Source organism: Erithacus rubecula (assembly GCF_903797595.1).
Source record: "Erithacus rubecula genome assembly, chromosome: 26".
Taxonomy (NCBI): Eukaryota; Metazoa; Chordata; class Aves; order Passeriformes; family Muscicapidae; genus Erithacus; species Erithacus rubecula.
This window is the reverse complement of record NC_136678.1, coordinates 1,523,491-1,544,061: the sequence shown is the minus strand read 5'-3', so window position 1 is coordinate 1,544,061 and position 20,571 is coordinate 1,523,491. Positions and strand designations below refer to the sequence as shown.

The following is a 20,571-nucleotide window of genomic DNA, read 5'->3' as shown; positions in this document are numbered from 1 at the left end:
CCCAGCCCTGTGGGGTGCCCCCAGGCTGCCCAGGAGCTCTGTCTTGCCCCAGTGCTGATCCAGTTGTGCTGCCTGGCACCCAGTGCCTTGGCAGGGTTTGACTGGGCACAGTGGAGTGGGGGGCTCTGTGCTGTGCTTGGCTCTGCTGGGAGGTGCCTGCCTATATCTCTTAATTGGGCTGTTTGCTGACCAGACCTGGCAGTCTCCAGGGAGCCTGATTCAATTTTCTCTGATTGCTGAGCCACTTCCCTGCTGTGGTAATTAAATGCTGAACTTTGTCTTGATTTGTGTCCAGCATAACCTGTGTGCAGAGAGGCAGCCCTTGGCAGCCAGTCCCATGGTCAGGGGAATGGGGTGGGAGATCCTTTCCCAGGAGAGGGGGCAGATTCTCCTGTGGGATCTGGGCCTGGGGAGCCACTGGGGAGCACAGGCAGCTCCATCCATGCTTGAGGTGTTGGCCTGGAGATGTGGGGACACCTGGAGCCCTTTCCCTGCCCTGTGGAGCTGCTTGGCCAAGCTGAGTGCCCCACACACCACTCACTGCTGGGTCTGTGATGCCTGGGCTGTCCTTGACCATGAGATGTGCTGGGAGAGCACTGCAGGGTGTGAGAGCTGCTGCTCCTGGCTGACCTGGGCTGCTCGCTGGGATTGCAGGACAGCAGCAGAACAGGGCCAGCAGGCTTGGGGCAGAGCAGAGAGAAGCAGGCAGGGAGCAGAGAGGACAGGCATGGGGGCTGGGGCAGAGATGGGGCCATGGCAGGAGTGGGGATGGAGCAGGGCAGGCATAGGGGATGTGGGGATGGCAGTGGGGTGAGTGCCAGGTGGTGTGGGGAGGGGAAATGGGCTGAATGCAGATGATGTGGGGAGGGGGTGAGCACAGGGGATGTGGGAGCAGAGCCAGGAGCAGGAGGAGTGCAGGCAGTGTGGGGAGGAGAGCCAGGTGCTGTCTGTGCTTGCCCAGCCCACTGTCCTGACAGGCTCCCAGAGCTGTGCCCTGGTGGCTCTGGCAGCTCCAGCTCTGTGGCTGGGTGGGGGCAGCCTCAGCAGCGCTGCAGTGGGCAGTGGGCAGCTGTGCCCCTCTGCAGACAGGGTGGACAAGAGGCAGTGGCTATGAGTGTCTGGGGCCTGGCACAGAGAGGGAAAATCCCATGGAGCTCTTCCACCCATGGCTCTCCAGCTCTCTGGCTCTGCTCCCTGGGCAAGCAGCCCTTCCTGGCTGGGCAGCCTCCTTGGGAGGGAAGTGGAACAGCTCTTTGTAGGATCTGCAGGCAGCTTGCAGAGAGGTCATGGAGGGACAGGAGCTCTTTGTGAACCCCAGTGTGAACAGCTGCCCTACAGCCCCCTGACAGTGCTGGGGAGTGCTGGAAGGTGTGTGTGCTCAGGCTGCCTGCGAGGTGCAACAGCCCCTGTGTGACATGGGTGCTCCTGGTGATGGATCTGGGTCCCTCTGCCCCTGCACAGGGCAGGATGGTGTGGCCTGGTGTGTGCCCACAGGCAGTTTGGTGGTGTGGGGCTGGTGTGGCTCTGCTGGAGGGCTGTGGGAGTGTGCTGCCATGGCTTTGGCCAAAGGATGCTGTGAGCCCCCTGGGCTGCCGTGGTGCTGGGCTGGGAGACAGGAAGCTGAGGCAGCTGGGTGAGCAGGACATGAGCCCAGCAGTCCATGTCCTGTGTGAGGAGACACCCAGCCTGGGAGCACAGGAGTCTGCTGCTGTCAGTGCTGTGTGCAGCCCTGAGCTGGGGATTCTGGCTGTGCCCCCTTGTAGGGCTGGATGTGCTGGGATGGGAGATCCCTCCATGCCTGTTAGAATCAGGGATCCCCAGGCTCACAGTGCCCACCTGGCACCTGGCTGCAGTCCCTCCTGCTCTGCCCGAGGCTGGCATGGGCAGCAGTGCAGAACAGCTCACCCTTTGTGCCTGCTCAGCTCTGTGCTCAGCTCCTGCCCTGGCTGCAGCACCCCCTCCCCGCAGATGCTCCGTGTCCCTGCAGCTCAGCCATGGAGACGCTGCTTTCAGAGCCTGCCAGCCTGGCAGGGATGGCAGTGGGAGCAGTGGGGACGCTGCTGCTGGGGTCCCTTTGTGTGTCCCTGTGTGTGCAGCTCTCCTGGCTCGTGCTGCTGCCTTGGATGCTGCTGCTGGATCAGGCTCCTGCTGTGCCGCCGTCACCGCCCAGCGGGAGCTGCCGCTTCAGGAGGGATGTTCTGCACCCTGCCTGCTCCTCTGTGTGCTCATCCTCCACCTCCTGCCTGCTCTGCTGCCTGCCTGGGAAGGTTTTCTTGGCAGGAGCGTTTGGCTGGGGCTGTCCTGGCTCCCCAAGCCTTGTTGCTGTCCCTTCAGAGGGAGCTGAGGGGGTGTTGGTGTGGCCATGGTCCTGCTGCCTTTCTCCTTTCCTGCTGCCTTTCTCCTTCCTAGGGTGCTGCCTGTGCTGAGGCTGGTGTGTTCACAGGAGGGAGATGAGCACTGAGCAAGCTGTGTCCTCCCTGTGCCAGCTTTGGGCAGAGGTGGTCACCAGTGCCAGTGTGGGGCTGGCTGGACGCAGACTGTCAGGGAAAGCTTGGGACACTCCTGCCATGCTGGAGGGTGGAACACAGCACCCTGCTAGTGAGCTGTTGGTTAATTTTGGCTGCTGTTTAATAGGTGGGTTCCTGCCTGTCACATAACAGGAATCTGTGTCATGGGCTCTCAGGAGGGCAGCAAAGCTCTTGGTGGGGTGTTCTGTAGGCCAGGACACCCCAATGTGTTTGGCTCTGCTGTGGGTCCCATTGGTTGGCACAAGCTGTCCTCAGGGCTGGTGGCTCCTGACCAGGTGTGGAGCAGGTTGTAGTGTTTGTCCACCAGCTGGCAGCAGCTCCCAGGGACATCCCTGGGTGATGCTTGGCCAATTGCCTGAGGAGCAGGACTTTCCTGGGGGGTTCCTGCATCTCCTGTGTCTCTCTTGTGCTGGGGAGATGGGGCAGGATGGCAGAGGGGAGCACACTGGGGACTGGCACGTGGGTCCTCACCAGTCCACAAGTCCCCTGGCTGGGAGAGCCAGGGTGAGGGATGGGTCTCCTGGATGCTTGGAGCTGGCTGGGCAGTGAGGTTTGGGGAATGGGAGTGGGGCAGATGGTGTATGGACACTGGAACAGCCCAGCGTGGCCAGGCTCAGGGTGGGTTCCTGTGGAAAATTCATGTGCACACACCCCTCTAGTGCTGCTGCTCATGCTGCTGCAACCCCCCCTTGCAGGTGTTTAACCCACTGGGATGAATGGAGAGAAAGAAATATTTTGCTGAAAATCTGCTTTTGTTTTTCCTGAGAGAGAAAAAAATTCCCAAACGTTTTGTGGCTCCAGTTCGTTCCTCTGCCCATTCCCTGGGGCTGCAGTTGCTGTTCAGTCTAGGGTGGGGATGGGGGAAGCACATCATCTTGCTCCAAAAGTAATTAAAGTCAGGGATAATTTTTCTGGAGGAGGGTGGAACCCTGGGAAGGCGACAGGAACGAGTCTGGGACTGAGCACATCAGAAGCTGCTTTTTATTGTGGCGGCTGAGCTAAATATATCCACAGAGAGCAGTTCCCATGTGTCTGCTGCGAGGGGTGGGGGAGCACAGGGGTGTTTGTGCCCTGTCTGCCCTGCCAGGGACAAACCCCAAATAAGCCCAGGGCCTTGGCCCTCCTGAGCTTTGCTCCTGGCTGGCTGAGGAGCAGAGACTCATGCATGAAGCTGTGCTGGGGAGGGCCAGGTTGGATTTTGGGAAAGGTTCTTTGCAGAGGGTGCTGGGCACTGCCCAGGTGATGGACACAGCTCTGAGGCTGCCAGAGCTGTTTGGACAGCTCCCAGGGATGCACAGGGTGGGATTTAGGGGTGTCTGTGCAGGGTCAGGAGCTGCACTGGGTGATCCTGGTGGGTCTCTTCCAGCTCAGGAGATTCCATAATTCTGGGTCCCAGTGCACACAGTGGCTGCTCAGGTCTTGGTGTGGCTTGCCAGGGATGTGGTTGGAAGGAATTAATAGCTGTGTTTATGGAGCACAGGGGACGGGAGCTGTGCAGTCATTAGCACTAATGAGAGCTATTTGCATGGTGCTTGGCTCCAAACTCCTTTCTCCATGAGTCCCCTGGGAGCCCCCAGCTTCCTCCAGCCCGTGCATCCATCCACTGCAGCCAGAGCTGTGCAGCCCTGCAGGGCAGCAGGGTCTGTGCAGGGCAGCAGGGTCTGTGCAGAGTCTGTACAGGGCAGCAGGGTCTGTGCAGGGTCTGTGCAGGGCTGGGCAGGGCAGCAGGATTTGGGCAGGGCTGGGCAGGGCAGCAGGGTCTGGGAGGTCTGGCTGCTCTGCTCCCACGGTCCTCAGGCAGGGAGGAGAGCCCTGGGTGGGATGTGATGGGTGGGTCACGCTCCCTGCCCAAGCCAGGAGCCAGCACAGCTTGTCCCAGTGCCATGGTGAGTTCAAGGCTGGGGACAGCTTGGGGCTGGGTGGTGCTGTGGTTCAGACGGTCAGGACTGTCTTGTCATGGTTTTGCATTTTGCATTTCCAGCCTTTGTAGCTGCAGTTTGGTGTCTGTGTTGGGAGGGAGCAGGGCTGGGCTGTGGCTGGGCTGCCTGGCTCTTCCCATCCCTGTGGGGCTGCTTCAGTGCCGTCCACAGCCCCTGTGTGTGCCCAGCCCTGCCATGGCCCCTGTGTGTGCCCATCCCTGCCATGGCCCTGTGTGTGCCCATCCCTGCCACAACAGCCCCTGTGTGTGCCCAGCCCTGCCAGGCCCCTGTGTGTGCCCAGCCCTGCCACAACAGCCCCTGTGTGTGCCCATCCCTGCCACAGCCCCTGTGTGTGCCCAGCCCTGCCATGGCCTGTGTGTGCCCATCCCTGCCACAACAGCCCCTGTGTGTGCCCAGCCCTGCCAGGCCCCTGTGTGTGCCCAGCCCTGCCATGGCCCCTGTGTGTGCCCATCCCTGCCACAACAGCCCCTGTGTGTGCCCAGCCCTGCCAGGCCCCTGTGTGTGCCCATCCCTGCCACAGCCCCTGTGTGTGCCCATCCCTGCCATGTCCCCTGTGTGTGCCCAGCCCTGCCATGGCCCCTGTGTGTGCCCATCCCTGCCAGGGCCCCTGTGTGTGCCCATCCCTGCCAGGAGTCAATGAGCCATTGCAGGTGTGAGGGCTGCCTGGCCTGGGCTGCTGGTCCAGGGCAGTTCTAGGGCCAGGCTGTGTTTACTCTGTGCCCAGCCCTGCCTGTCACCTCATTCATGGAGGTGTCTGGTGGTGTTTCTGGGGTGTGTCAACCTCTGTTCTCAGCTGCAAATAGGTCAGGGTTATAGCTGGCTGCAGAAGCTGAAGCATCCCCTGCCCTGGATGCTCTGTGCTACAGGCAGAGACTGCATGAGACACGTGTCCAGCAGGGGTTGCAGAATGTCCTCAGTTGGGAAGGACCCACAAGATTCACTGATCCAGCTCCTGGTACTGTGCAGGACACCCCAGCAATGCCATTCTGTACCTGGGAACAGTGTCCAAACTCTCCTGGAGCTCTGGCAGCCTTGGGGCTGTGCCCATTCCCTGGGCACAGGAGAAAGAGAACCTTTTCTGGGGGGAGAATCTTTCCTGATATCCAACATAACCCTCCCCTGGCACAGCTGCAGCTGTTACTGGAGTCCTTTCACTGTTACTGGGTCCTGTCACTGGTCACAGAGAGCAGAGATCAGAGCTGCTCCTTGTGGGGAAGCTGCAGACCTCGATAAGGTCTGACTTCAGGCTGCTTTGGTGCAGTCTGAACAAGCCAAGTGAACTCAGCTGCTTCTCATATGGTTCCTCAAGGCCCTTCACCATTCTTATGTCCCCCCTAACAGCTTTATGTCCTTCTTACACTGTGGTGCCCAAAACTGCACACAGCACTCGAGGTGAGGCTGTACCAGTGGGGAGCAGTCTTTTCCCTCTGTGTGCTGGACTAGACCCACTCTGGGGCATGGATCAGAGGATGGGCTGTGCTCACATCCTCATGCCTGCTTCTCCTCCCGCAGGATCCGTCCACAGCTGCCCAAAGAGAAGATAGAGGGATGTCACATCTGTACCTCGGTGACACCTGGCGAGCCCCAGGTGCTGCTGGGGAAGGACAAGGCCTTCACCTATGACTTTGTCTTTGACCTGGACACGTGGCAGGAGCGGATCTACTCCACGTGCATGGGGAAGCTCATCGAGGGCTGCTTCGAGGGCTACAATGCCACCGTGCTGGCCTATGGGCAGGTACAGCCCTGCCCTCAGGGGGCTCAGGGGGCACCTGCAGGGCTCGGGGGAGCTGGAGGGGGTGTGAGACCCCGGGTGTGCAGAGTTATCCCTGGCTGGTGAGAGGAGGGGGTGGCAGGGCTGGGAGTGTGGGTGCTGATGTGCTTTGGCGATCACAGGCTCAGCAAGGGTGTTTGGGGAGCCTAAAGCAGCAGGGGGGAAATATGGGGTGCACTGGGCAGAGCTGAGCCTGGGAGGGCCCAGGCAGCTCCCCCTGGCTGTCCTGCACAGACTGGAGCAGGGAAGACCTACACCATGGGCACGGGCTTCGACATGAGCATCTCGGAGGAGGAGCAGGGCATCATCCCGCGGGCCATCAGCCACCTCTTCAGCGGCATCGAGCAGCGGCAGCGAGCGGCCCGCAGCCAGGGCGTGGCCGCGCCCGAGTTCAAAGTCAGCGCCCAGTTCCTGGAGGTGCGTGTGGGAGCGCTGGGGCTCCCTGGCCCTGCCCTGTCCGTGCTCCCTGCCCTGCTCTCTGCCCCCGGGATCCTCCACATCTCCGTGTGCTGGCAGGGCTGGACCCTGTGACAAGCGTGGGGCTGGGATGTGTGGCAGCACCTGCATGTTGTTACCCTCAGGATGGCTCCCAGCTGGTGGAGGGAGATCTCAGCATGGGGAAAAGTCTTATGATTGTTCCCCTGGGGGTGCAGGGGCTCTGGGCTGTTTGTCACCCCTGTTTGGGGTCAAGGTTTCTGCTGCCTTGGACCAGACTTCCCTGTGAAACAGGAGGAGAAGAAAGTGCCACTCTAGGGGGAGCTGGGGAAGGACTGTGCTATTTTCCATATCCTTTTTTGCATCGCTCACCTTGAGCATGCATCCTCTCCTGCCTCTGTCCTGACCTCTCCTATTCAAAAGCCTCTTCTGTTAGCTGCCTCATTCCCTGGAGAAGTGTCCTGGGAAGCCTGTGGGCCTCATGTGTTGGCAGCATTTTTCCTGGGGATTGTTCCTGGGCTGAAAGAGCACAGAGCTGCAAGTGGGAGCTGTTTTAAGGCCCCAGTGAGAAAGCACAGGGTGGTGCTGAGCAAAGCTGAGCTCCCAGCAAGCTTCATCTGGTGGAGGTTGTGACCCAGAGGAGATGGGCAGGGAGGGGCCTGAGCTGTGCTCTTGCCTCTGGGTGGCTTTGTTGGCCATCACATCTGGGTGTCTTCAAATGTTGATGGCTTGGAGAGGGCCCAAAGTCACCTCCTTGCTGGAGAAATCCTTCCCACTTATGCCTCCATCTGCAGAGCCTTTGTTAGCTCCTGCAATGCTGTTGTACCCTCCCATTCCCATTACTTGGACTATCCAAGCTCCTGCCCAATTGTGCTCAGTTTGTGGGGCTTCTCTTTAGGGATCCTGTGTGCTGGAATGGAAATAGGGACAATTTCCTGCCTGTCCTGAAGTCCTGCATGGCTGAAGCAGCACATGGCCACATCAGGCACTGGTCACCAACCCTTCTGTCATGGCAGGGGCACAGGACTTGTTGTTCTGGCTGATCCCTGTCTTGTGATTTTGCTCCTGGGAGCAGGTTTAAACCTCTGAGGAGCCTGGTGGCACCTGGGGCAGCCAGGGACGGATTAGCCTGATCCCTTCTGCTGGCCAGGAACCTGCAGTCCTTGGGTGACCCAGTGCATAGAATGGGGGTCAAGAGGTGACACAGTGGTGGTAGCAGCAGGACAGATGTGCAGGGGTGTCCCTCCACCCCAGGCTGAGAGGGGACCCAGCAGAGTTAAGATATGGATGGAGTCAGCTCTGGGGCAGCAGGGTTTTCCTGCTTGTTCAGCACTCCCTGGTCCCCCTTTTTCCCTTTCCACCTGACAGAGGTGACCCTGAGCTGTGATGACAGTGGGGTTTCACTGGCTCATGTGGCCAGGTGAGCCAGGAAGGCTGGGGGGATGTGTAGCTCCTGGGTGTTTGCTCAGTGGAGCTGCCCAAGTGCACCAGGAACTGGACAGGTTTGGGCAGTAGAAACCAACTCAGACTGCAGCTCAGAGCTTTGCATGGCAAGTTCTGGAGCACCAGCCTGATGAGGAGTGGCTGAAGGAATTGGGGGACTCAGGGGGATCTTCTTCCTCTCTACAACTTCCTGACAGGAGGGTGGGACCAGATGGGGGTCAAGCTCTGCTCCCAGGGACAAGGAACACGACAAGAGAAAACAGCCTCAAGTTGTGCCAGCTGAGGTTTAGAAAGATTTCTTCCCTGAAATAGTGGTGTAGCATTGGCACAGGCTGCCAGGACAGCAGTGGAGTCACCATCCCTGGGAGTGGTCAGAAGATGTGTGGATGTAGCATTTGGGGACATGGGTTAGTGATGAATGTGACAGTGCAGGGGGAGTGGTCGTACTGGATTATTTTAGAGGGCTTTTCCATGTTTCTGTGCATCATCTCCTCTCTGCATCACCTGCTTGTGCCTCCTGTCCTGCCCCTGCACTCGGCCCTGCAGACGAGCGTGAGCACACACAGCTGTGGGGAGTGGCAGCAGGGTGCCAGAGGGCAGCTCCTGCCAGCCCCTCAGTGCCAGGCTGAGCAGCCTGTTCCTTGCTCTGCTCACCCCACACCCACTGCCCCCTCAGCTGTACAACGAGGAGATCCTGGACCTGTTTGACAGCACGCGGGACCCCGACGCGCGGCACCGCAAATCCAACATCAAAATCCACGAGGATGCCAGCGGCAGCATCTACACCACGGGGGTCACGTCACGCCTCATCAGCTCCCAGGATGAGGTGGGTGAGCAGGGGCAGACACAAACAGGGCTGGCAGCTGGGTGCCACTGCCCAGGGGTGTGCTGTGTGCAGCTTGGTGGGGGAAGATCTCTGCCGGGATGGGACAGCGGTGCTGGGGTGTTCTGGAGGAGGTCAGTGTGTCTGCTGAGCTGCACTGGGTCTGTCCTGGCTCCCTAAAAGGGTGCTTGAAGGTTTCCTCCCCTGCTGGTGTCGTTGTAGCTGATCCAGTGCCTAAAACAAGGAGCTCTTTCCCGCACCACCGCCAGCACCCAGATGAACGTGCAGAGCTCCCGCTCCCACGCCATCTTCACCATCCACCTGTGCCAGACCAGAGTGTGTGCCCGCCCAGAGCTGGTGAGATGTGCTCCTGCCTCATGGCCAGGCTGCTCCTTGTTGCATCTGCTTGTTGCTTGAGGTGAAAGCAAGCAAAAGAGCAGGAAGGGCCTTTGCAGGGGTTTTACAGAGATGTTTTATTTCAGCCACGTGTGTGCATTGCCCAGGATTCAGAGAATAAAAGGCCAAGGGAGCTTTTAGGCTTTAGTCTAAAGTACATGGGATGAGCAGGGTGGGGAGAACATCAGAGACCAATTATCAGGGGACATGGGGGTGTTATAAGGGTGGGGTTAGGGCAGAGGGCCAACAGAGGAACAGGGTGGGAGTGACCAGAGACAAAGGGGCACAGGGTTGATCCAGGGAACAGAACAGGGGTTGCTTTCCCTAATTGGGAATGCTTTTGGTCTCCACAACTCCCTTTTTCTTTATTAATTAAGAATGCCTCTTTTAAGGATTTTAAAATCAAATGGTTGAGGTAATTAAAAAAACACAAAATAACAAAAACAATCAAAAGCATTCATAAGACAATTTTCAAAATGAAAGCTATTTCCTGAGTCCCCAGTGTAAGAAGGGATTTTTGAAGCATCTTGGAACTGGTAGGAAGGGAGGTGAAGTTTTTTCAGCATGGTTTGTCAGGAAACTGAGTCAGGAAAGGGATTCTTCAGCATAGACTGGCACTTCGGTGGCTGTTAGCAATGTATTAGCAGAATGGGGGTGCTGTACCTGTTGGAACTCTAAATAGAAATCATTAATTTTGAAGAAAAACCAAAGGTTGTTATCTTGGGAGATTTTTCTTTCTTTTCCACCTCCATAGTTCCTGGGTTCCATACCCAGGTGATGCATGAAGTTCCCTTGGGGAGGGAGAGGGTTTGAAGTCTGGCAAAGAGAAGCAGAGATTTTTCTGTCTTCTTTCCAGTCACAGCCAGCATTAGGATTGAATGGGAGCTGAGGGTGAGCTGATCAAAGGTGGGATGGTTCAGAGCAAGCTGCTCTCGGGATCCTGTCCCCATCTCTGAGGGGCTGGATAGGGAGGGTGAACGCTCAGACTCTCACCAGTGTCTGAGTGAAGGCAAGGGAACCCCTGCCTGCTCCAGTCTGGGCTGGTGACCCCCCATGTGTCCCTGGTTGCAGGTGAATGAGGAGGTGAGCAGCCTTCTGGATGGATCCCAGCCTGCTGCTGAGTATGAGACCTTGACAGCCAAGTTTCACTTTGTGGACCTGGCTGGCTCGGAGAGGCTGAAGCGGACGGGTGCCACCGGCGAGAGAGCAAAGGAGGGGATCTCCATCAACTGTGGGCTGGTACAGCACTGGGCTGTGCTGCTGGGTGGGGGATGGCAGGGCAAGGCCTGCCAGGGAGCCCTGTGACACTTCTGGGTCTTGCTTGGAGCTGGGCTGTTGGGTACTGCTGTCTTGGCTGGGGTTTGTGCTGCTCTGGTCTGATGGCAGGAAGCACATGCCAGTGGTGAGAGCACAGCTTTGTGCCAAGGGAGACTTTGGGGAGGGGTGCAGCTGGACACAGCAGTGCAGGTCCCAAAAGGGTGAGATCTGCTCATCACAGCTACAAAACCCACTCTGGGGCTTGGTGCTTCTTCTCAGTGCATGCCCCAGGCCTGACGTGCTGGCCACATGGCAGCTGTATCCTCAGCAGGGCTGAATCTGGGGGGTTCCCTTTGTGTTGGTAGCTGGCCTTGGGGAATGTCATCAGTGCCCTTGGAGACCAGAGCAAGAAAGTTGTGCACGTGCCCTACCGTGACTCCAAGCTCACCCGGCTGCTGCAGGACTCCCTTGGGGGCAACAGGTAAGGGGGTCCCAGTGGGGGCTGGGCTGGGGTGAGGGGCTCCTGGCCCTGTCCCCTGCAGATGGGGCTGAGGGCACTCTGCAGCTATGTAGGAGCTATCTCAGGACTCCAGTGGCTGCCTGGTGAGGAAGAGATGCCTTCTTTCAGGCAGGCCATGACTTTGCAGATGTAAAGACAGTGGTTCCTCAGGTGCAATTAGCAGCTTTGGCAGGATCAGCTGGTGCAAAACCTTCCTGAGTCCTCACAGATCTGGGACTTGGCAAGTGATGGTGCCCAGCATGGGACTGAATTCCCTGCCTCTTCTCCAAAGTGGGAGGCATTGAGGAGGGGCTGTTTGCTCAGGGCTGTGTGATGTGCTTGAGGGGTCTTGTGGCTGCTCTGGCTGTGGGAGGGATGAACCCAGTTCATGCCTTGTTTTAAAGCCCAGAAGGGCCCAGGATGGGTGGCTGGGGTCAGAGCAGAGCTCTGGGTTTCCACCTGCTGGCTTGCTGAGCTGTGCAGGGACTGCCTTTCACGCTGGCCTTGCATCCCCAAGCCAAACCATCATGATTGCCTGTGTGAGCCCCTCCGACCGGGATTTCATGGAGACCCTGAACACGCTCAAGTACGCGAACCGCGCCCGCAACATCAAGAACAAGGTGGTGGTGAACCAGGACAAGACGAGCCAGCAGATCAGCGCCCTGCGCGCCGAGATCGCCCGGCTGCAGATGGAGCTGATGGAGTACAAGGCTGTGAGTGCCCTGCCCAGCAGGGGACAGCCAGTGTTCACTGTCCCACAGAGGGTGGGGAGGGGCAGTGAGAAAACTCTTTGGTTTAGATGTTGTTTGAGAAGTAAAGCAAACCAAGGAGCTCATTCCCCGTGTCCCGTCACAGGGAGGTGTTCAGCCATCCTGTCCTGGTTTGAAGGACAGGTGTCTGCCAGTAAAGGTAGAAGCTTCTCTCTGAAATGAAGAATGTAAACCCCCTCCCTCCAAATTATCATTTTGAAATTAATGGGCTCTCAGGAAAAGATATGGGAATTAGGAAGAACAGTTCTTTACTAGGAAAATTAAAATAGAAATACAGTATTGCAAAGAGCAATCCCAAAACACTGCCAGAGTCAGAATCCAAGCTGACACCCGTCAGTCAGTCAGGGTGGTGGCAGCACTCCCATACAATGGTGGCTGCATCCTCCTGCAGTGGCAGATGTGGTTCAGCTGGAGCAGTGCTCCTGTGGAAGGTGCAGTTTTCCTCTGAAGGTCCAGGGATGATGTGGAAAGGTCTGGATTTCCTCTGGAATCCAGTGGAAAAGGTGCACTGGTGTTTCAAATCTCATTTTTTATCTAGGTGGGAAAGGCTTGGCTCCTCCCCTGGCTGGAGCATCTCCCAGTGGGATGATGGAATTTTATCAGTCATGCACTGGGACTCAATGGCCATGAACAGGAGATATCTCCTAGAGGGAGGATGGGCTGTGGGAAAGATAAAGATGATTGCCCCAGCTGGTTTAAAGATGGCCCATTAGCAGAGAATATGTGCCAGGAGATCAGGGTCACTGCCCCACGCTGCTGCAACAGATGGGGACAGAATCCACATTGCTGGCCACATCCTGCATTGCAACCCAAGACACATCCCCAGCCCAGCAGGGCTCCCTCAAGGGTCAAAGTGACTTGGGACAACACTCCAGGCATCCCCTGTTTCTTCTTCCTTCCCCCAGCTTTATATGCTGTCCATCAAGTGGTTTGGGATGTCCCTGTGGTGAGTGGGGGACAGCTGTCTTGGATTCCTTGTGCACCCCTGGCCCAATGCTGGTGGGTCAGGGTGAGGGGGAGAAGAGCACTTGGTGCTGTGCAAGCCCTGCTCAGCAGGAGCTAAATCATCCCTGTGGGATCAGTGCTGTTTTCAGCACAGATCCCAAACACAGCACCACTCAAAGTTGTGGGGAAAATGAACTCCACCAAAGGCAAACCCAGCTGATTGAGTGACCCTCAGGTGAGGAGGCAGAGACAGAAAGCCCCCTCCTTGTTTGGACTGGGGCAGAGTTAGTGGGACAGACCCTCTTGTCCCCAGTCCCTGTGGATAGGGGTAACTGCTAGGAGGAGTCAGGAGACTCCAGAAGCAGGGTCTCAGCTCCTGCCTGTCAAGACAGGACCTTGGCCAGGTTTTGGGGATGATAAGGCAGGCAGAAGCCCTGAAGCATCTCTCACTGCCTGTTCAGCTCAGACTTTCCTGGCCCCCAACTTGTCCCAGCTCTCAAGGCTGGTGTTGCCCTGGGTGGGTCAGTGTGTCCCAGCTCCCCTGCACTCAGGGGGTTCCCTGTGCCCCCAGGGCAAGCGTGTGATGGGGGAGGACGGCTCGGAGGGCTACAGTGACCTGTTCCGTGAGAACGCCATGCTGCAGAAGGAGAACAGCGCCCTGCGCATGCGGGTCAAGGCCATGCAGGAGGCCATCGACGCCATCAACAGCAGGGTCACCTACCTCATGAGCCAGGAGGCCAACCTGATGCTGGCCAAAGCAGGTGAGGCTGGGCATGGTGTGGCAGCCCAGGCAGCAGCTGGGGGGAGGGTGTGCCACAGGCAGTGTCTGTATCTGTCCAGCTGTGCCTCTGTCCAGCTGTGCCACAGGCAGTGTCTGTCTCTGTCCAGCTCTGCCTCTCTCCAGCGGTATCTCTGTCTGCAGGTGATGGTAACGAAGCCATTGGCACTCTCATCCAGAACTACATCCGGGAGATTGAGGAGCTGAGGTGAGTGGGCACACAGCTGGCACAGCTGGAGAGTCACTGGGCTCAGGGTGTGTGGCTGGATGGCTCACACTGCTCAGTGCCTCCAGCACTGCTGGGGTGAGCTGTAAGCCTTGTGGAGCAGAGCAGGTGGCACTGCTGCTGCTACACAGGGTTGAAGGAGGCCCAGCCTTGTGCCAGTCAGTGCTTTGGTGATTGTTGTCCTTGGTGTGGGCATTGATGGATGGGGAGGTCCTGTTTGAAGTGCCTGGGGTCTTCCAGGGACTGCTGCCTCCCAAAGGTGGGTCCATCCCAGTCTCTTGCTCAATCTTGATATCCTGTCTGGCAGCATTGTGGCTTTCTGACCCATCGTTAGTGGGAATGGTTTAGTTGTTTCTGTCTCTGGCTCATGCATCCGAGCATATAATGTTCAATCTGAAAAAGACTCTGGGGAGACCTTAGAGCCCCTTCCACTGCCTAAAGGAAGCTTATAATAAAGAGAGTGAGTGCTGGATTTTTATTTTTTTACATGGTCAGAAAGTGATAGGGCAGGGGAAAATGGCTTTAAACTAAAAGTGGAGAGATGTAGATTAGAAGTAAGGAGGAAATTCTTCCCTGTGAGGGTGGTGAGGCAGTGGCACAGTTTGCCCAAAGCAGTTGTGGTTACCTGCAACTGTTTGGAGTTTGGAGCAACTTGATCTAGTGGAAGATGTCCCTGCCCATGGCAGGAGTGTGGAGCGAGATGAGGTTTAGAGTCCCATCCAGCCCAAACCATTCTGCGATTCTAAACCCAGGCAAGGTTCCCCCTGCTGTGCTGTGGGCTGGACTGTGCCTGTCTCCATCCTAGGACCAAGCTGCTGGAGAGCGAGTCCATGAACGAGTCTCTGCGCCGCAGCCTGTCGCGGCTCTCTGCGCGCGGCCCCTTCCCCGCGGGCTCCTCCCCGGGCCCCGGCCTGCCCAGCCCCGCGCCCCCCGCCGACTCCCAGGCCTCCGACGTGCTCCGCAGGGCCAAGCAGGACCTGGAGCGCCTCAAGAAGAAGGAGCGGCGCCAGCAGAGGAAGAGGTGAGGGGAGCTGGGCAGGGCAGCTGTGTGCCCTCTGTGCTGTGGGCTTGGCTATCCTGCTCTCCCTGTGCCTGCTGTAGCCAGAGCCTGCACACCTGGGGCTGAGCCTTCCCTTCCCTTCCCTTCCCTTCCCTTCCCTTCCCTTCCTCCTTCCCTTCCCTTCCCTTCCCTTCCCTTCCCTTCCTTCCCTTCCCTTCCCTTCCCTTCCCTTCCCTTCCCTTCCCTTCCCTTCCCTTCCCTTCCCTTCCCTTCCCTTCCCTTCCCTTCCCTTCCTTCCCTTCCCTTCCCTTCCCTTCCCTTCCCTTCCCTTCCCTCCCCTCCCCTCCCCTCCCTCCCCCTCCCCTCCCCTCCCCTCCCCTCCCCTCCCCTCCCCTCCCCTCCCCTCCCCTCCCCTCCCCTCCCCTCCCCTCCCCCTCCCCTCCCCTCCCCTCCCCTCCCCTCCCCTCCCCTCCCCTCCCCTCCCCCCCCCCCCCCTCCCCCCCCCCCCCCCCCCCCCCCCCCCCCCTCCCCCCCCCCCCCCTCCCCCCCCTCCCCTCCCCTCCCCTCCCCTCCCCTCCCCTCCCCTTCCCTTCCCTTCCCTTCCCTTCCCTTCCCTTCCCTTCCCTTCCCTTCCCTTCCCTTCCCTTCCCTTCCCCCCATCACATAGTTCCAGAGGCTGTTTTCCCCAGAGCAGGAGGGAGGGTGTGCCCAGCAGCACCTTTTTCTGGCCTCTCCCATGCTGGGACTCACCAGCTCCCCTCTGTTCCCCCAGCCCTGAGAAGGAGGCGTTTAAGAAGCGGCAGAAACTGCAGCAGGACAATGGGGAGGAGACAGATGAGAACGAGGTGGAAGAGGTGAGTCTGGGTGTGGGGCACTGGAATTGCCACAAGTGGGAGAGGGGCTAAGCTCAGCCTGGCCCTGAAGCAGTCTGGAAGGGTTTATTTTGCTGAGGCTTCATGCTGGACAGGGGGAAGCTGGGTACTCCCCAGTCAGCCTGGCTGTAGAACAAGGAGTCCACATTTTTGGGAGCTTGGTTTCAATCAGCACAGATGAAGACGTGTCAGGCTGCTGAGCTGGGAAGGGATGGATGCAAAAATGAATGGGTCAAATTGCTGTTCCTCTCAGCAGGATTGCTGGGGGTTTAGAAATGGTGCTGCAGCCCCTGGGCATCCTGTGTGGGAGGCTGAGTGCCCCCTGAGGGGCTGTGGCCCATTGCTGTAGGGTGAGCACAGGTTTGGAGGAGGGAAAAGCTGTGAGGAGAAGGACAGACCTTCTGTCTCCTGCTGGCTGAGATTAGGCACTCATCTCTTAGGAGGAGGAAGAACAGGATGAGAGTGGCTGTGAGGAAGAGGATGGGCATGAGGATGAAGATGAGGACTCGGGCAGTGAGGAGAGCCTGGTGGACTCGGACTCGGATGCAGAGGAGAAGGGTAAAGTGGTGACCTGTGTGCAGCCATGGGCATGGAGGGGCATGCTGGTAACTCTGGCAATGGGCTGTGCTCTTGGAGAGGCAGAGTTCATCAGAACACCCCTGTGGGATTGGAAGAGCCCCAGGGTTGCTGCAGTGCTCTTTGGGGTGCTGCTGCTCCCCAGAGTGTGCCTCCCCTGCCCTGTCCCTGTGCTGTGACTCAGTGGGGCCATGGCAGTGATGCTCCCCATGCCTCCCAGCCTGACTTTCTGCTCTGCCTCCAGCTGTGAATTTCCAGGCTGACCTGGCGGATCTGACCTGTGAGATTGAGATCAAGCAGAAGCTGATTGACGAGCTGGAGAACAGCCAGCGGCGTTTGCAGACCCTCAAGCACCAGTATGAGGAGAAGCTGATCCTACTGCAGAACAAGATTCGGGACACGCAGCTGGAGCGGGACCGGGTGCTGCAGAACCTCAGTGAGAACTGCCTGACCCACGGGATCCCATTCTCACAGCCTCAGACCCCAGTTCCAGCTAACTCTAGGTCAAAGCTTCTGCCCCTTTCCCTGGTAGAGCTTTGTCATGCCCCTGCTTCTACCCCCAAGACTCTTCTTGTCTTTTCAGTCAACTGCAAAGCTCTGGGCCCTACTGGTGCTGGAGAAGGATGGTGAGGCAAAGCCTCTTCCAGCCTTGAGCACCACTTCTTGAGCTGTGGGGACTCCTGGGGAAACTGAGGGGCTGAGGGGCCTGAGACCTGGTGGTGTGGCTGATCTCCACACTTAAATAGGGCAGGGTCACCCACAGATGTGGCTGTGGGTCTCAGTCTGCAGCTCTGCTCAAGCCAGCCACTGTGCTGAGCTGTTCCAGCGGGTATTCCCAGACAGACCCCAGTTCACAATAGGGTGAGGGGGCTCTGGTGGGTCAGGGAGGGACACAGTGCTTGGTGCCTCCAGACAGAGTATGTGGATACAGGAGGATCCCGGGTGTGTGGCATTGCGAGCTCTCTCCCCACCCACCAGGCACCATGGAGTGCTACACGGAGGAGAAAGCCAACAAGATCAAAGCAGACTACGAGAAGCGCCTGAAGGAGATGAACCGGGACCTGCAGAAGCTGCAGGCAGCCCAGAAGGAGCACGCTCGCCTGCTCAAGAACCAGTCCCGCTACGAGCGGGAGCTGCGCAAGCTGCAGGCAGAGGTGGCCGAGATGAAGAAGGCAAAGGTACCTGGATGTGCCAGGGTGTCCTGGTTTGGAGGTATCTGCCAATAAAGGTAGAAGCTTGTATTTGAAATGGAGAATGTAAACCCCCTTCCTCCAAATTATTATTATTATAATTTTGAAATTAAGGGGCTCTCAGGCAAAGAGAGGGGAATTAGGAATAACAGTCCTTTACTAGGAAAATTAAAATAGAAATGCAGTATTACAAAGAACAATCCCAACCATGCCAGAGTCAGAATCCAAGCTGACACCCGTCAGTCAGTCAGGGTGGTGGCAGCAGTCCCATTCAATGGTGGCTGCATCCTCCTGCAGGGGCAGATGTAGTTCAGCTGGAGCAGTGCTCCTGGAGAAGGTGCTGTTTCCTCTGACGATCCAGGGATGATGTGGAAAGGTCTGGCTTTCCTCTGGAATCCAGTGGGAAAGATGCTCTGGTGTTCCAAATCTCAGTTTTTATCTGGGTAGGAAAGGCTTGGCTCCTCCCCTGGCTGGAGCATCTCCCAGTTGGATGATGTAATTTAATCAGTCATGCACTGGACTCAATGGCCATGAACAGGAGATATCTCCTGGAGGGAGGATGGATTGTGGAAAAGATAAAGGTGATTGCTTCACCTTGTTTTTAAAATGGCCCATTAGCAGACAGTATGTGCCATGGGGATAAGGAAATCACTACCCCTTGGCTTCAACAGATGGGGACAGAATACATATTTCTGGACACATCAACCCAACAGACAGAGCAGGGAGGAATCAGCTGGAGAAGGCTCCCTGCTGGGAGCAGTGTTCCCTGCTCTGGTGGGGAGTGCAGAGTCTCTGCTGGGTGGGTGTGTGGGTGCCCGGGCAGTGGCACACGGCCCCTCCTCGCAGGTGGCGCTGATGAAGCAGATGCGGGAGGAGCAGCAGCGGCGGCGGCTGGCGGAGACCAAGAGGAACCGCGAGATCGCCCAGCTCAAGAAGGAGCAGCGCCGGCAGGAGGTGAGAGCCTGGCTGCCACTGTTGCCAGCACTGGGAGCTGCTGTTTGTCCTGCCCTGGCACTGCAGGTGCTCACACAGCTGGTGAAGCCTCACTGGAGCCTGCACAGCCCTAGCGGAGCACAGCTGGATGAACGGCTCCCAAAGGTTCCCACAGCTCCTGCTGTGTGCTGGGGAATGCTGTGGGCGGGGGGGAGAATGTGCAGCCAGAGCCAGCTCAAGGCTGGGAGCCTGCTCCATTGTTAGTTGGAATCAGGAGTGAGATAGTGCCAGAGGGAGCACTGGGGCTGTGACCATCATTGGGCTGTCTGGGCTGGACCTCAGGGGTCTGTTTTTCTTCTTCACACATGTAGTTCCAGATCAGAGCTCTAGAATCTCAGAAGCGACAGCAGGAAATAGTGCTGCGGAGGAAGACCCAGGAGGTGAGGAAAGGGGCTTTCCTCCACATAGCCCCCAGCTCCTATGGAGGTCTGACCCCAGTGCTTGGCTTGGAGAAGTCCCATCCTTGAAGGCTGGCTTTGGGAATGGGGTTTCCAAAAGGAAGGGAGGGGTTTCATGGCTCAGGAGCTGGGTGGGAAATGGCTGTAGGCAGCAGCAGAGTTCCCATCCCGAGCAGCAGAGCCTGGTGCCAGGGGTGGGCTATGAGGGCAGAGAGGGAACCCCATGAGGCACAAATGTCCCTGGGCTATGGGTCTGTGGGGCTGCTGCTCTCAGAGCTCTGGGCACCTGGGGGTGATGCCAATGGGTTTAGGCTGGGTGGGGCTGCCCAGCTGACACCTCTCTCATGCCCTCCCTCCGGGCAGGTGTCGGCCCTGCGCCGCCTGGCCAAGCCCATGTCGGGCAGGCCTGGCCAGAAGCCGGCCATGCTGGACTCGGGCGCGGAGGTCTCGGCCAGCACCACCTCCTCCGAGCCCGAGTCCGGCGCGCGCTCCGTCTCCAGCATCGTGCGCCAGTGGAACAGGAAAATCAACAACTTCCTGGGAGACCCCTCGTCCTCCATCAATGGGGCTCGGCCTGCCAGGTCAGGGCAGGGGCTGGGTGCTAGGGGTGAGACATCCCAGGGACCCCCATGGCTTTTGGCGGGTGGCAGAGGGTGAAGTGTTCTGAGTGTCCACTTGACCCATATTAAATCAGTGATAAGCTGTGCTGGCAGTGTGACTGTCACCTGGGCTTGAGCCCAAAGCTGGCCTTCCATGAGGTTTGAATGCCTGCTGGATTCATCTCTTGTCCGACTTTGCTAAGAGGAAGTGGAAAATTGGGCAATATGAAACAACACAGATGCACCCTCTGTTTCTGGCCAGCCATACCCCAGACATCTTCTGGGGGCAAGGCTGGCTCTCCAGCACGGTGTGCCCATCTGCCCACATACCTCTTTTTCCCTCTGGCTGTAGGAAGAAGTTCCCCAAGAAGGGTTCAAGCCAGACCTTCAGCAAAGCTGCCCGCCTCAAGTGGCAGTCGCTGGAGCGGCGCATCTTCGACATCGTCATGCAGAGAATGACCATCGTCAACCTGGAGGCTGACATGGAGAGGCTCATCAAGGTGGCTGTGGCACTGGCACAGAGGGGGCTGGGTGATGGGTGCAGGGCAGGGAGATGGCCATGTGAGCACTGCTAATCCCCCTTTCCTTTTCCCCCAGAAACGTGAGGAGTTGTCACTGCTGCAGGAGGCATTGCTGAGCAAGCGGGCAAAGCTGCAGGCAGAGAGCCCCAAGGAGCAGAAGGGTCTGCAAGAGCTGAACGAGGAGATTGAGGTGCTGGGGGCCAACATTGACTACATCAACGACAGCATTTCAGACTGCCAGGCCACCATCATGCAGATTGAGGAGACCAAGGTGGGCAAAAGGTCTGGGTCTGGCTGGCAGGGAGAATGTGAGAGCATCCCTCTGTGGAAAGAGCATCCTTGGGCACAGCCAGATGAGGCTGGGCTCTGGTCAGAGGACCCACAGTCCTCTGAGCTGTCACTCTTGGTGGGGCTTCACCCACACAGTCACTTCTCATGAGGTGATTAATTACAGAAAGGAGTTCTGGCAGGTCCTTGCATGTCCATGGACGGGCTGCTAGTGTCCCCTGCCCTGGAACTGTAGGGAAGCTGTGGACCCCACTTGCCCATGGGGCTGGTGGTCACTTGTCCCCATGGTTGCTTCATGCACTGGAAACATCCAAGGAGGGCTG

General features: G+C 58.0%; 1 protein-coding gene across 2 annotated transcripts in view; it reads left to right on the top strand.

The window, feature by feature from the left end:
• Positions 1-20,571, top strand: part of KIF21B (kinesin family member 21B) — a 41,285-nt gene that overhangs the window by 7,786 nt on the left and 12,928 nt on the right. For both annotated transcript variants that reach the window (XM_079327096.1, XM_079327095.1), the window contains exons 2-20: positions 5,981-6,203; positions 6,474-6,656; positions 8,794-8,943; positions 9,163-9,297; positions 10,408-10,575; positions 10,959-11,074; positions 11,610-11,805; positions 13,379-13,568; positions 13,730-13,793; positions 14,617-14,832; positions 15,584-15,665; positions 16,124-16,241; positions 16,504-16,695; positions 17,238-17,437; positions 18,296-18,403; positions 18,754-18,822; positions 19,204-19,421; positions 19,792-19,939; positions 20,037-20,231. In XM_079327096.1, the coding sequence (XP_079183222.1) occupies positions 5,981-6,203; positions 6,474-6,656; positions 8,794-8,943; positions 9,163-9,297; positions 10,408-10,575; positions 10,959-11,074; positions 11,610-11,805; positions 13,379-13,568; positions 13,730-13,793; positions 14,617-14,832; positions 15,584-15,665; positions 16,124-16,241; positions 16,504-16,695; positions 17,238-17,437; positions 18,296-18,403; positions 18,754-18,822; positions 19,204-19,421; positions 19,792-19,939; positions 20,037-20,231 (2,971 nt within the window). The remainder of the gene's footprint in view (positions 1-5,980; positions 6,204-6,473; positions 6,657-8,793; positions 8,944-9,162; positions 9,298-10,407; positions 10,576-10,958; positions 11,075-11,609; positions 11,806-13,378; positions 13,569-13,729; positions 13,794-14,616; positions 14,833-15,583; positions 15,666-16,123; positions 16,242-16,503; positions 16,696-17,237; positions 17,438-18,295; positions 18,404-18,753; positions 18,823-19,203; positions 19,422-19,791; positions 19,940-20,036; positions 20,232-20,571) is intronic.